The 15,147-nt window shown below is 48.3% G+C and overlaps 1 protein-coding gene across 1 annotated transcript in view; it reads right to left on the minus strand.

Moving 5' to 3' along the window:
* The window catches only part of NKAP (NFKB activating protein), an 80,433-nt gene that overhangs the window by 44,792 nt on the left and 20,494 nt on the right, over positions 1-15,147 (minus strand). The window contains exon 5 of the mRNA XM_029607834.1: positions 10,754-10,802. Coding sequence (XP_029463694.1) covers positions 10,754-10,802 — 49 coding nt within the window. The remainder of the gene's footprint in view (positions 1-10,753; positions 10,803-15,147) is intronic.

A 15,147-nucleotide genomic window follows, 5' to 3' on the forward strand; every position in this document is an offset into this window, starting at 1 on the left:
ACCATGCGGTGAACTGTGGGAGAGCTCGGAATAAAACGGCACCCACTGAAAAGGACCCGCTCTCTACACCACCGGTGGACCAAAGCACCTGCGGACCAAGGCATTGTGGCCCACAGCTGCCTGCCCCAAAAGCGTCACTCACACTGCAGGACATGAGAAAGAACCAGTGCACGCCCCAAAAGAATTGAGGGAGCCCTATCCCTTCAGCAAGCGATTACGTCTGATGTTGCACCTGCCCGAAGCCCTGGGAAGAGCTTGGAACTGATAATGCTCCCCCAGGACCACGAACCGGAGAAACCGCTGATGGCGCACGCGTATCCCGATGTGAAGATACGTTTCGGTCAGATGCCAAAAAGGCCAAATATTCTCCTGAGTGGACGGCCGCAATGACCGACCGTAGAGTCTCCATGTGAAATTGGGGAACCCGAAATGCTCGGTTGACTGTCTTGAGATCCAATACTGGCCGGAAGGACCCCTCCTTCTTCGGGACTATGAAATAGATGGAGTACCTGCCGGCCCTGCGCTCCTCTGGAGGGACCGGAACAATAGCCCCCAGGGATTTCAAGCGACTCAGGGTTTGCCCGACTACCTCCTGCTTGGCCAGAGAGCCGGCAGGAGAAATCAGAAAAAGATCCCTTAACGAGCGGGCAAAATCCAACTCGTAACCGTGAGTGTTGATATTGAGGACCCACTGGTCGGACGTGATCCTGACCCTCTCCTCAAGAAACAGGGAAAGGTGACCTCCCACCACTGGAACCAGGGAGAGGGCCGGAACACCTTCATTGGGACTGCTTAATTCCGGTAACCCCTTGAGAGGCTCCCTCCCGAAATGGCCTCCAACCACGAAAGGAAGTAGGCCAAGACTGAGCCCTCTGAGTCTGTTGTCGGGCGGCCGCAACTGCCGAAATCTGCGCTGTCCTCGGAAACGGTAACGCGCTGCCCCAAAAGGCCTGGAAGACTTAGGCTTGTCTTCTGGCAATTTATACACCTTATTCTCCCCAAGAGACTTAATAAGGGAGTCAAGTTCCTTCCCAAACGACAATTTTCCCTTAAAAGGAAGATTGCCCAACTGAGTTTTGGAAGAAACATCTGCGGACCAGTTCCCGAGCCAGAGAAGCCGTCTAGCTGAAACTGCAATGGCCATGTTGCGTGAAGATGCCCGCAACAGATCATATAGGGGCGGATTTTAAAAGGCCGGCGCGCGTAAATCCTTCCAGATTTACGCACGCCGGCGCACCTATTTTGCATAGGCCGCCGGCGCGCGTAAGTCCCGGGGCTTTTGAAAAGGGGCAGGAGGGGGTGTGTCCGGGGGCGTTCCTGAAACGATGCGGTGTTTCGGGGGCGGGGGCATGGTCGAGGCCTCCGGACCAGCCCCCGGGACCGGAGGACGGAGCGGGACTGCTGGCCGGCACGCGCAAAGTTACGCCTGCTTTCAGCAGGCGTAACTTTGCCAACAAAGGTAGGGGGTGGGTTAGGTAGGGGAAGGGAGGGGAAGGTGGGGGGGAGGGCGGAGGGAACAGGCAGCGCGCGCTGGGCTCGGCGTGCGCAGGTTGCACAAATGTGCATCCCCTTGCGCGCGCCGACCCCGGATTTTATAAGATACGCGCGTATCTTATAAAATCCAGCGTACTTTTATTCGCGCCTGGTGCGCAAACAAAAGTACGCGATCGCATATTTTTTAAAGATCTACCCCTTAATGCATCCGCTGTGTAAGCTACCGCGGACTCCATCCTATTCGCCTGATCTGCTTCCTCTGGCGGCAACACCTGTGATGTGAGCATTTGCTGGACCCACCCGAGGGTCGCTCGCTGCATGAGGCGACTGCAGACCGCCCCTCTAACACAGAGTGCTGACACCTCTAAAATGCGCTTGAGGAGGACTTCTAGCCGCCTATCCTGTAAGTCCTTAAGAGCCGTCGCTCCCGTAACAGGAATGGTGGTCCGCTTGGTCACCTGAGGATATCCAAGGCTTCCTCGGGTAAAGGGTAGAGTTTGTCCATCGCCCGTCCCACCCGCAGGGTCGCGTCCGGAGATTCCCACTCCCGAGTGACCAACTGCTTAAGCATTGGGTGGAAAGGAAATGTTTGTGGCAGGGCACACAGCCCCAAGGGTACTGGTTTCCCCTTAACTGGCTCCAAACTGGGGACTGGTGCCTCCACTTCCAGTTCCCTCCAGGACAGAGGGGATCAAGGGATCCAACTCCTCCCGGCGAAACAGCCGAGAAACCCGGGAGTCGTCCCCCTCTACTGGAGTGGACTCATCAACACCCCCACCTAGGTTTTGGAGGAGAGGATCCAGAAAAGATCCCAAGGGAGCAGGATCCGGAGCCCCCCCTGGAGCTGAAAGGGCATCCAGAGACGTGTCCTGCCGTGCAATCTTCGCGTGAGGGGGCTGCTCATCCTGCTGATGAGCTTCCACCTCCAAAAAAGCCCTATGCATAAGTAAAATAAATTTTGAAGAAAAAACTGACTGGCCCTTTAAGGGATCCGATAGGTGAGGGGGAGGAGGAGGAGGAGGAGGGGGGGGGAGGGGGGGGGGGGAGGACCGGGCTCCCCAAGGGGGCGGGCCCCGGATCACGCGGTTTGAACGGGACTTAGACTAGGAGGAGAAATCGGATCGCCGTTCCGCGCCTCAAAATGGGCCCAAAATCACCCCTGGACGAGCCCTCCCCCCGGGGAGGCAGCGGGCGCAAACCCCATCCCGCGAGAGGAGCAACCCCGCCTCCCCACATGCTGAGCACAATAGCCCTCGTGGCATCCCGGGGGGGGGGGGGGGGGGGGGGGGGAGGGTTTCCAAACAGCGCGGTAGGAAAGAAAAAAGAATAACTTAAAATACCCTGCCAACTCGCGGCCTTCTGGGGCTCTGGGAACGCTGCAGCACCCGAGGAAACTCATCTCGGGGTGCCGAGGGGAGGGACCGGCTCACCGGTTAATCCCCTTCCAGAGATAGATGGCCCTCCGGGAACAAGGCTTTTAGAGCTGCCAGCCCCTGCTGAGTGAAAAGCCTGGGAAAATAAAATCGAACTGAGTTTTTTGGGTTTTTTTTTACACAACCAACTTGCTGTAGCCAAAGGTGTTAACTAAATCATCCAGAGCCTTAGAACTCTGTAAAAAAAAAAAGATGTAACTAAATTTAAGGAAATTGAAAAATCAGGACCGCAGGTTCTGTCAACCCTTCTGCTGAGAGTCAGAGAAAATACTGAGGGATTGCAGGTGGCACACCAGGTTAAGAGGGGTGCCTTTTCAGGTTTTTTTTTCTCTCACTCCCTCTGCTGGAAGGAAGACACAACCCAGCGGTCTGGACTGATCCTGGTACGTATAGGGAATTCATGTTTTCATCCATCAGCTGTAAAGTAAGCAACCAACCTGCAGACAACTTCAGACAGGAGCAAGGAATGAGACAGGGATAAATGACTCAGAAAACAAAGGCCTGCTCTATGCAGATGATCTGGTCATTTTATTCCTCAATCTATGTCTACAAGAGCACCTAAACCTGCTAGAGACCTCCTGCAAAATATGGGCCCTACAAGTAGACCTGAAAAAACAGCAGTTATGGCACCAAAATATGTGGTACTCTCCCACCAGGCTAGAAATATATTCTGACCAGGGATAATACAAACCAGCACTAAAATCTGAGACTTGTTCTTGCTATTGTATTTCCGTAACCATAATTTTACTGTTATTTTGAACATTTTGTAATGTTCTTTCCCTTTTTATTGTAATCATTCTATGTATTAATTTGGCAACACATGTACAATTGTCATGCCAATAAAGTTGTCTGAATCTGCTTCATGCTCCAGCCCCTCCCAGGCAGCCTGCACGGAACAGGAGAAGAGGGATGAGACCAAAGCTGGAGCAGACATGAGCTGAGCCACTCCGCTTTCTAATCCAGTCCCTCACCTCCTGTTCTCCACTCCTCCCCTCCTGAAGGGAACAGGAGAGGAAGGGGGGAGGCTGGAGTGGACAGAGCAAGCAGTAAGGGATTTGATGAAGTGATGCCTTTTTACAATTTAGTTTTTATACAAAAGTTCTCGTATCTGCACAAGGGATATGCACTAGTTGACAGACCTGGATGTATTTTGGAAGTCTGCAGTTACACACATTCCACAGCTGGCAGAGATGGATTGATGTCAAATGACAGCATGACAAATTCTACTGATGCTGAGCATAGCTTCAGCATACATAAGTTTATATACTCAGAAAGATGAGGACTTTCTCAAGAAAATATAAAAAGGCTGGTTGCAGTGTATTTCAATCAAAATAAATCTTTGTAACTTATGTCTTAAGTTGAAAACAGTTGATTTTTATATATGGCAATTTTGTATTTTTATACAGTTTAAATGGTTTTTAAAGAATATGAAAGGTTTTCAATAAAATATTGACTTATTTGCATAATAAGAAAAGGAAAATTGGTTCTTACCTGCTAAATTTTCATTCCTGGAATACCACAGTTCAGTCCAGACAAGTGGGTTATGCATCCCTACCAGCAGATGGAGGCAGAGAACCAAAACTTTGAGGCACTGCTACATAACCGAGAGTGCCACCTGCAGTCCCTCAGTATTGACCTGTACCCAAGCCAAGATGTGTAACTCCAAACCACCAGGATCTCTTCCTCTATCAGAGCTGGGGAACATCTCCTGATTCTGGATGCTGCATCACCAGCAGCAGCCAGAAACAGGAGAGGTCTTTCTAAAAATTAAACATACTCTGAATGGGCCAGGAGTCTGTACTGATGGTATTCCATGAATGAAAATTAGCAGGTAAGAACCAATTTTCCTTTCCTGTTCATACCCAGATCAGTCCAGACATAAGAACATGCCATACTGGGTCAGACCAAGGGTCCATCAAGCCCAGCATTCTGTTTCCAACAGTGGCCATAAAAACCTGACAAGTACCCAAAAACTAAGTCTATTCCATGTTATTGTTGCTAGTAATAGCAGTGGCTATTTTCTAAGTCATCTTAATTAATAGCAGATAATGGACTTCTCCTCCAAGAACTTATCCAGTCCTTTTTTAAACTGCACTAACCACATCCTCTGGCAACAAATTCCAGAGTTTAATTGTGCATTGAGTGAAAAAGAACTTTCTCCGATTATTTTTAAATGTGCCACATGCTAACTTCATAGAGTGCCCCCTAGTCTTTCTATAATCAGAAAGAGTAAATAACCGATTCACATTTACCCGTTCTAGACCTCATGATTTTAAACGCCTCTATCATATCCCCCCCTCAGCCGTCTCTTCTCCAAGCTGAAAAGTCCTAACCTCTTTAGTCTTTCCTCATAGGGAAGCTGTTCCATTCCCCTTATCATTTTGGTAGCCTTCTCTGTACCTTCTCCATCGCAACTATATCTTTTTTGAGATGCGGTGACCAGAATACAGTATTCAAGGTGCGGTCTCACCATGGAGCGATACAGAGGCATTATGACATTTTCAATTTTATTCACCATTCCCTTTCTAATAATTCCCAACATTGTTTGCTTTCTTGACTGCCACAGCACACTGAACCGATGATTTCAATGTGTTATCCACTATGACGCCTAGATCTCTTTCTTGGGTGGTAGCACCTAATATGGAGCCTAACATTGTGTAACTATAGCATGGGTTATTTTTCCCTATGTGCATCACTTTGCACTTATCCACATTAAATTTTATCTGCCATTTCAATACCCAATTTTCCAGTCTCACAAGATCTTCCTGCAATATATCATAATCTGCTTGTAATTTAACTACTCTGAACAATTTTGTATCACCTGCAAATTTGATTACCTCACTCGTCGTATTTCTTTCCAGGTCATTTATAAATATATTGAAAAGCACGGGTCCCACCCAGTACAGATCCCTGAGGCACTCCACTGCCCACTCCCCTCCACTGAGAAAATTGACCATTTAATCCTACTCTCTGTTTCCTGTCTTTTAGCCAGTTTGTAATCCACGAAAAGACATTGCCACCTCTCCCAAGACATTTTACTTTTCCTAGAAGCCTCTCATGAGGAACTTTGTCAAACACCTTCTGAAAATCCAAACACATTACATCTACCAGTTCACCTTTATCCACATGTTTATTAACTCCTTCAAAAAAGTGAAACAGATTTATGAGGCAAGACTTACCTTGGGTGAAGCCATGCTGACTTTGTTCCATTAAACCATGTCTTTCTATATGTTCTGTGATTTTGATCTTTAGAACACCTTCCACTATTTTTCCTGGTCTGGTCTATAGTTTCCCGGATCACCCCTGGAGCCCTTTTTAAATATTGGGCTTCAGGTACAACGGATGATTTTAATGATAGGTTACCCAAGCCCCTTTACACTGGGTGGGATCCCGAAAGACTTGCACACAGCACACTTTCCCCAGAGGCGCTCTCCTCTAGGACCCTAACATCCAAACGGTAATGTGTAGTGAAAAAGTGTGCAAAGAGGACCAAGTTGCTGCCTGACAAATCTCTTGCAGTGACACTAACTGACACTCCACCCAGGATGCCGCCTGAGCTCTAGTGGAATGCGCCCGCAAACCCTCAGGGATCAGCCGACCCTCACAAATAGTTGCCTTACCACCCTTCCTTGGTCCACCAAACACCACAAAAAGATGGTCCAAGGTCCGAAATTCATTAATCACCTTGAGATATCTTAGAAGAACCTGACGCACATCCAAAAGGTAAAGTTCTCTCATATAGGGAGATTCGGATGTCAAATGCAAAAACCCCAGCAGGAACCACCTTAGGCAAAAAGGAAGGAACCGCCCGCAATGAGATCCCATCATCGGAAATCCGAAAAAAAGGCTCCCTGCACGATAAGGCTTGGAGCTCAGAAATCAGTCTTGCCAAGCAAATTGCCACTAGAAACTCCGCCTTCAGTGTGAGATCCTTCAAAGAAGTCCTGCGTAAAGGCTCGAAAGGAGGGCCACACAAGACTCGCAGAATCAAGTTGAGATTCCAGGATGGACAGAATCTACGAACTAGAGGGTGCAAATGCTTTGCTCCTTTCAAAAAATGCACTACATCTGGATGCAGAGCTAAAAGTCCTCCCTGCAACCTCTCTCTAAAACAACCTAAGGCTGCAACCTGGACTCTGAGAGAATTATAGACCAAACCTTTTGACAGCCCCTCCTGCAAAAAGGCCAAAACCTGGACCACATTTGCCTGCAAGTGATCAGTGTCATGGGTACCACACCAGGCCTCAAACAAACACTCTCCAAACTCTGCTGGAGCAGAGTAGAAATCACTGGCTCGGCATAACCCTTCAGGCAGAAATATCACCTTTCAAAAGCCAAGCTGCTAGATGCAAGCAATCTGCCTATTCCGACAAGATGGGTCCCTGACGCAGTAAACCCTTCAAATGCCTTAAGCCAGCTGCACCAGATCCAAAAACCATGGACATCGTGCCCATTCCAGCATTACCAGGATCACTCATCCCTGATGCTGCTCGATGCGATGTAGCATCCGACCTACAAGCGGCCACGGAGGAAAGACATACAGATGTAGCCTCTCTGGTCATGGCTGAACCAGGGCGTCTATCCCTGTGGAGCCAAATTCTCTCTGGCAGCTGAAAAACCTTGTGCCTTGGCATTCTTCCCTGTTACCATAAGATCTAGCATAGAAGCCATAGACCCTAGGACCTGTAAATAATCCCAGACCTTAGGGACCAGCAGGTCCATCAGATGAACCTCTTGTGACTGCAACTCGAGAATCCTTTCCAGGGTGAGAAACATCTCTCGCACCATGGTGTTGAAGCTCGAACCCAGATGGTCCAAGGACTGAGATGGGACCAGCTGACTCTTTGCCCAGTTTATCACCCAGCCTAAGGACTCCAGGCGCTCAGTCACTCTCCGAATGGAGGCAAAGCATTCTGCTTCTGACTTCACCCAAATGCGCCAATCGTTGAGATAAGGATGAACCGCAGCCACTACTACCATCTCTTTCGTGAACATTCTCAGCGCCATAGCCAATCCAAAGGGAAACTGAAAATGCTCTCCTAGCACACTGAATCACAGAAATCTCTGATGATCTGCCCTGATGGGAATATGGAGATATGCCTCTGTCAGATCGAGAGAGGCCAGGAACTCCCCTTGCGCACTGCTGCAATCACTGTTCGCAACGTCTCCATCCAAAAACATGGGACCCGCAATGTCGCATTGACTCTTTGCAGATCCAGAATGGGCTGAAACGAGCCCTCCTTCTAGGGAACCACAAAGTACACAGAATACCTTCCCTGACTGTGCTCATCAAGCGGTACTGGGAGAATGGCTTCCAATCACTGCAGGTGTAGCAGAGTGTCCTACACTGCCACTCGCTTAAAGCGCAATGTGATACTACGAAGGCCTCCTTGAGGGGGGGGGGGGGGGGTCGAGAAAATTCTAACGCATAGCCGTCTCTTATTACTTCCAGCAGCCACTGATCCAAAGTAATTCTGGTCCACTCCTCATAAAAATGGGACAACCTTCCTCAGACAGCCACAAGGGAGAAGTGGACCAGCCTGCTTTCATTGGGTGGGCTTGGCACCTCTGGACCCCTGTCCAGAATCCTCTCTAGGGTTCCCTGAAAGGATTGCTGCTGTCCTGAATCCTGCTTCTGAGAAAAACTGGACAAACTTCTGCTGGCGCAAAATCTCCTCATCTCACTGAAGTGAGAGCAAGACGGAAAAGGTCTTTTTAGTGCCCTTATCCTCGGGCAACCTATTCCCCTTAGAACCTGCCAGATGCTTCATCAGTTTCCAAATCGCCTAGATGCTCTCGGGCAGGGGGTACAACCTGGCCATAGCCCTGGCCACCTTCAAACTGGCTTCTGGGGAAATCCCATTCCTGGTCAATCAACTTCTTCACCTGCTTTGGCAAGGGGAATGTCCTTGGTGGTCCACACAGACCCTCTAACACCAGGTTTACCCCCTTCATGTCGGAGTCCTCCTGCATTACCTTAATCCCCAGTTCCTCCAGAACCTGAGGGATGAGCGGTCACAATTCCTCCTTGCAAAATAACCTAACAACCCTAGGATCATCCTCTTCTGTCAAAGGGACCTCGTTCGTATCCGGGTCCCCTAGTGACCCAGCCCCCAGATCCGTGCCCATGCCAGCACCCTGGTCCACTTGCGGCTCCTGCAGATCATCGCTCTCAGAATCCTCGGAGGAAGTATCATCACCAAGCGAACACTCGAGACCCAACAGGCGCAAAATGGCCCTCTTCCGTGGAGGCCCCTCAGCCCGAGGCCTCTTAAGGCCAACCTGGACCGGCTCAGAGGCTGGCCGCTTAGTCGCCAGATCCTGCCTTGCGAGATAGGCCTCGTGCATCAACAAAACGAAATCCGCAGAAAATCCACCAAGGGTTACCTGCTCCACGGTCACTGAGTCCTTTCCTGCGCTTGCTGGCATCTATCCACCCCCATCTGATCCCTGAACCACAGGAGAAAGCGGGGGAGGGGAATCTCTGCTATCCACATCCAAGGAAGGGCTCCTGCCACGTGGAGCTAAAATGGCCACCATCTCTTTGGGCCCCCCCCCCCCCCGAGGGCCTCCTGCACAGGGCCTGCAGCCTGAGTGCAGCATCCGCCCCTGGGAGTCTGTGTCAAGGCTCCCTCACCTCCAGAGACACAGTTCGGGTAGAGAAGGGCCGCGTTGAGGCTAAAACGACTCCCCCCGCAAGTCCAACAGGATTTCCTGCGCTCAGCGGAAGTTGGTATGATGCGCGAGGCGCAGCTCGTGGCTAAAAATAAGCAGAGAAGGAGAAAAATAAAGCTGCTGCAGCCACGTTGCTGTGTGGGTTCTGGGTGCTGAACGGAGAGCACAAGCTACGTGAGCCTCTCCTCCCCCCGACACTGAGGCGAGACAGCCTCAGCAAGGGAAAAAATTAGCAGCACCGACGTGCCTGAAAGGCACCCAGCCTCCCCAGCCTCTCAAGGAAAGACAGAAAGAGATACTCTCCTGCTTCTGGGGCTCCAGGACGCTTCCATAGGCTGGCTTCGGTGAGAGGCCCTCAGGGGGAGCTTGGAACCAGGACCCCTGGCTTTCCCTTCCCTTGGAATCAAGGATATTTAGTTATTTAAAAAGTTTTGTATACCGTCATTCGTAAAAATACATCATAACTGTTAACAGAAGGTCACATAGAACACGAGGTATAAATTAAAAATTATAAATACGATAACATTCTTACATTAAAAGGTAAGGGAGACAATTTAAAAAAAAACAACAGAATAGGCATAAAGACAAGCTTTAGATCTTAATATGGTATTATTATTAGTCTTGTCCTAGATAGACTGATATCCAACCCCCAGCTCGCCCTGCTCAACCAGAGGGGTGGCCCTCGAAGGTACCTAACACCTCTGGGAGCTCCGGATCTTCTTTTCCCTCCTATGATCTAACTTTTCTTCTTCTTCTTTTTTTAACCAACAGAATGCAGGTTTGCACCTCTACCATCTGCTGGAGACAGATCAATACTGAGGGACTGCAGGTGGCACTCTCAGTTATGTAGCAGTGTCAGTTTTTGTTCTCTGCTTCCATCTGCTGGTAGGGATGCAAAATCCACTTGCCTGGACTAATCTGGGTATGAACAGAATGCGAAACTTTATGGAAAATTATGTAAATTTACTTCATAATTGCCACAAATTCTTGAAAAACCTGCTACAGGAAACCGGGGGCTATTTCTATACTATATTGTTCAACGAGATCATTTTCTGAAACACCATATGCACATAGCTAGAGGGTGGCCCCTTCCACCGTGGAGAGATAAGAAATGCAAGAAATAAACCCAAAAGCTTTTAGATGACTCTTACTTTCTTTGCTTCCTCTTCTTCTTCTTTATTCTCTTTTTGTCATTGTCATCTATAGATGAAACACAAACAGTTAACACCAACATGCAGACAGTACTATACACCAGGATTTGGTGCCAGGCTTTACCACAACTGCAGTCTCAGGGGAGGAACGAGTATAACAGGAGCCTAGACCAGTGTTTCCCCAACTGTTTTAGAGGCACGCCTAGCCAGTCAGGTTTTCAGGACTGCCACAATGAATATGCATGAAATAGATTTATATACAATAGAGATAGCACATGCACATCTCTCTCATGCATATTCATTGCGGCAGTCCGGAAAACACTGGCCAGCCTGCCAGGATTCCTTCTGTGAGAGAGCACTAAGTAGCCAGTTTCTTTTCTTCTGAAAGAGAATATATTACTACAGGCCCATAAAAAGTGAAGAACTGTTTCTCAGACACACATCTCCTGCTAAAACAGTCTGCTTCCTTTAATTCAGCAAATAGATAACATAATTTAAACAAGTGTACAAAGCAGCAAAGAAGAAGTGGAATGGATACAGAACAGTTAGTCTAGTCTTCTTGAAAAAAAGCCAGAGTTGACAATGAACTCTACTCTCATTAAGCCAAAAAACCCCCAAAACATTTTGTTATTTTTCTGGAAATCTTGAGGGCTGGCTTGATATCTTATCCTTATCCCATCAAGTGAACAAAAAGGAAAATTGGTTCTTACCTGCTAATTTTCATTCCTGTAGTACCACAGATCAGTCCAGACTCCTGGGTTTTGCCTCCCCTCCTCATGTAATTATGATTTCTAAATATGATTTTTTTATGTCCTGTTTGCTGAAATATAGGGAAGAGGAATAGCCTAGTGGTTAGAGCAGTGGGCTACAAACCAGGAGACCAGGGCTTGAGTCCCGCTGTCGCTCCTTGTGACCTTGGGTAAGTCACTTTACCCTCCATTGCCTCAGGTATAAAACTTAGATTGTAAGCCCTCTGGGGATAGGGAAATACCTACAGTACCTGAATGTAAACCGGTGTGATATCTCAGATCGAATGTTGGTATATAAAAAATAATAAATAAATATTCGTTATTTGTGTATCTTAGCCCCTGAGGCAGCCCCATTGAGGGGGCTAAACTCAGCCTGAGTCGGGCTCATTTTACAAAGAATAAAAGTTTCCATCAATAAAATTTCTAATCGGACAGAGAAAGTTTTACTGACACTGCAATTAAGACGAGGTGCCAACTGCAGCCCTTCAGTATTAATCTGTACCCAAATCACAGATGAACAAATTAGGGAACAACTAGTTTCCAATTTAAATGCAAACAAATAACTAGCTGCTAGAGTTAAATATTGTGTTGCCAATTTCTCACAAAATTTCTACAGTTAAAAAAAATTTATTGATTGTAAACTATTTAAAAAGGTTTAGTAATTTAAAATTTTAGATATTTTGTATATTTTTATGGTGAGAGAAGAGACCTCAGGACTGACAAAGTATCTGATAAACATAGAAGCTTGTAAGCCAGTTGTTTCAGTCACTGGTCTTTTTATCTCTTTTTTATATTACTAAAAGAATTTTTGTTCCTTCTAATTGTATTGAGAAATCACTTAAATGTGCTGTAGAATAAGTCTGTCATAGTGGCAATAATGTGCCAAGCAAGTTTACATTGCCAAAATAGAACTTGTTTGAGTTCATGAAATGTCCAGATTTAAATCATGGCAACTTGAATTTAACTAAGAAGCCCAATAAATTCTTCAGAACAGAGCAAACTTTGTGTGTTCAAGTTTCAGAACGGGAAATTCTCACAAATTCAATAATTCTGAAACATATCCTGACATCTTAATGAAAACCGGCACTTATCTGGCAACTTGCTTCATGGTTTCACTTTTCCAAAACAAATCTGTGCCGATGTATCAATGCTGAATCTCTGTCAGCCGCCGCCAACGTTAACGTTTCGCAAGACGGTGCATCAGGGCGGATTGGTACTCTCTCAACCTTCTGTCATGATGTTCGGGCCCCAACCAACGCAGACACTGGCCCTTACTGCGAGTACCTTTTCCCGGTACGAGCATGGGGACACCAGAAACTGGTCTCTTAGCGACCGAGCAAACCCTAAAGCGTAACCGTGTCTTATCACACTTAGGACCCACTGGTCCAACGTGATCTTGGTTCACTCCTCGTAAAATAGAAACAGGCAGCCTCGTATTCGTGGGACTGAAGAATGGACCAGCCTTGCCTCATTGGGAAGAATTGGTGCTACTTCCTCCCTGGGAAGGGCCATTTCTGCCAGGCCAATGACCTCGAAAGGACTGAGTCCAGGACTGTTGGCGACCGGAGACTTGTCTCAGAACTGGACCCAAGGGTCTGGGACCCCAGAATCTTCGATTTCCTTTGAAGCAGAGACGAGAGGATGGCCTGTCCTCAGGTAACTTATGGACTTTATTCTCCCCTAGAGACTTGATCATTTTCTCAAGGTCCTTGCCGAAGAGCAATTTCCCCTGAAAAGGCAAAGATCCCAACTGTGTTTTGGAGCAAACATCAGCCAACCAATTCCTCAACCAGAGGAGGCACCTGGCCAAAACCAACGACATCATAGTCCAAGAAGAGGTTCTGAGAAAGTCATAGAAGGCCTCCAGCCGTTCTGCCTGTAGTACCTCAGACTCCAACAAAGACTTGTTGCATTGCAGCTGTGGAACCCAGCGAAGACCAGCTCGTAACATGAAACTGTCACACATAGTGGCCCGAATGCCAAGGGCCAACACCTCAAAAATTTTCTTGAGGTGACCTTTAGAGCCACTGCTCCGGTGACCGGACTGGTTGTCTTCTTGGTGACTGCGGAAACTGCAGCATCTACCTTGGGAACCTTGCAAAGGTCGAGCGCCTCCTCGGGCAACAGATACAATCTGTCCATCGCCCTGCTGACCTTCAAACCGATATCCGGAGTATCCCACTCCTGGAACAGGAGAGGACTGACTGAATTATGGAAAGGGAAGGACTTTGCTGGACCCCAGATGCCAACCATAATCGGGTCCACCACTCCCAGCTCTAAATCCTGCCTCTATGCCCAACTCCTCCAACACCACTGGGATAAGTGGGCTCAGCTCCTCCTTGTGGAACAAACACACGTCCTTAGGGTCATCACCCTCGATGGTTGCATCCTGCATGAGGATCTGCTCTGGATCCGGGACATCTGCCCCCTGGGCCCCTTCTTTATCAGAGTCGACCAAGGATACATCTGTGCAGCCGAGGGGGCCAAAGCCCTCCGAAGCTGCCAGAGCCTAGGGACCCCGCAGCCAGGGAGGGCCTGGGTCTCTTAGTGGGCCGCCCTGGGGTCTCCTTGCCAGTACTGTGGCGTGCAGCCTTCCTGACCTTATAGGAGTAATAACACAAAATCGGACGAAAAAGAAGACGACGACACATCCGAAAGAGCCTTGGGGTCCTCATCACTCCCAGACAATGGGGGAGGGAGGTCTCTGCTCTCCTCCGCGGCCTGCTTAGCAGAATGAAAGTGAGCCAACATGGCCGCCTTTCCCGCTTTTATCGGGAATGGATCATCGGGGGCCAACCATGCTGATGGTAGTTTTCCCAGGTCACGGCGAGCACTCCCCTTGCCGCCCTCATTGCTCCCCAATGGTCCCTCCCCCGGGGAGGCATCGGGAGCAAAGACCAGTGCGGGAGAGACATGATCGCGTGTCCTCTCAGGCCGCGCCTTGTGGCACAGCAAGGAAAAACTGGGCTGACTGCGGCGCAGGGGAAGGAGGCAACAAGGAAGCCAGAAAGAGGGGAAACAAACCCTTCAGAAGCCACCCGCTGAAGAAAAGAGCCTTGCAAGGCTGAAGTCGCACTGCCTCTGTGCCGCTCCGTCAGCTCACACGGTGCTTCAGGAAAAAGTAAAACTTTTTTTTTTTTTTTTTTTACTGTAAAACATTTTTTATTGTTTAAAAAGATCATACAACAGAGAGAAGAGCGGAGTTCTGAAACATTCTCTATCCATAGATCAAAACTCCAATAGCAACAGTTTTGCCATGACGACCCGCGGCTTAGCTGCATTCTGTTGACGGGGTCCCAGGCGATGTGCTCTCTCTATGCGCAGTTTACCATGTGCTCGGGACAGATGCAATTCCTTCTCCAACCAAGTCTCCAGAAGTGCGGGTAAGTTTCTGTCATCTAAGGCTTCTGGGAACCCTACAAACTGCAGATTGGATCTGCGAGAACGATTCTCTAGATCCTCAATCCGGGCAGCCTGTTTCTCTACCACGGGCTGCAGAGCCCCCATATCAGTTTTAGTAGTCCTGAAGCCATCTTGGTTTTCGGACACACAACTTTCTAGTTCCACAAACCTTGCCTCAATCTTGTTCAAATTCGCAGACATTTCAGTAATTTTAGACAAGATAATTTTAATATCGGGACCCAA

The sequence above is a fragment of the Rhinatrema bivittatum genome, chromosome 6, assembly GCF_901001135.1.
Source record: "Rhinatrema bivittatum chromosome 6, aRhiBiv1.1, whole genome shotgun sequence".
In the NCBI taxonomy this organism is placed as follows: domain Eukaryota; kingdom Metazoa; phylum Chordata; class Amphibia; order Gymnophiona; family Rhinatrematidae; genus Rhinatrema; species Rhinatrema bivittatum.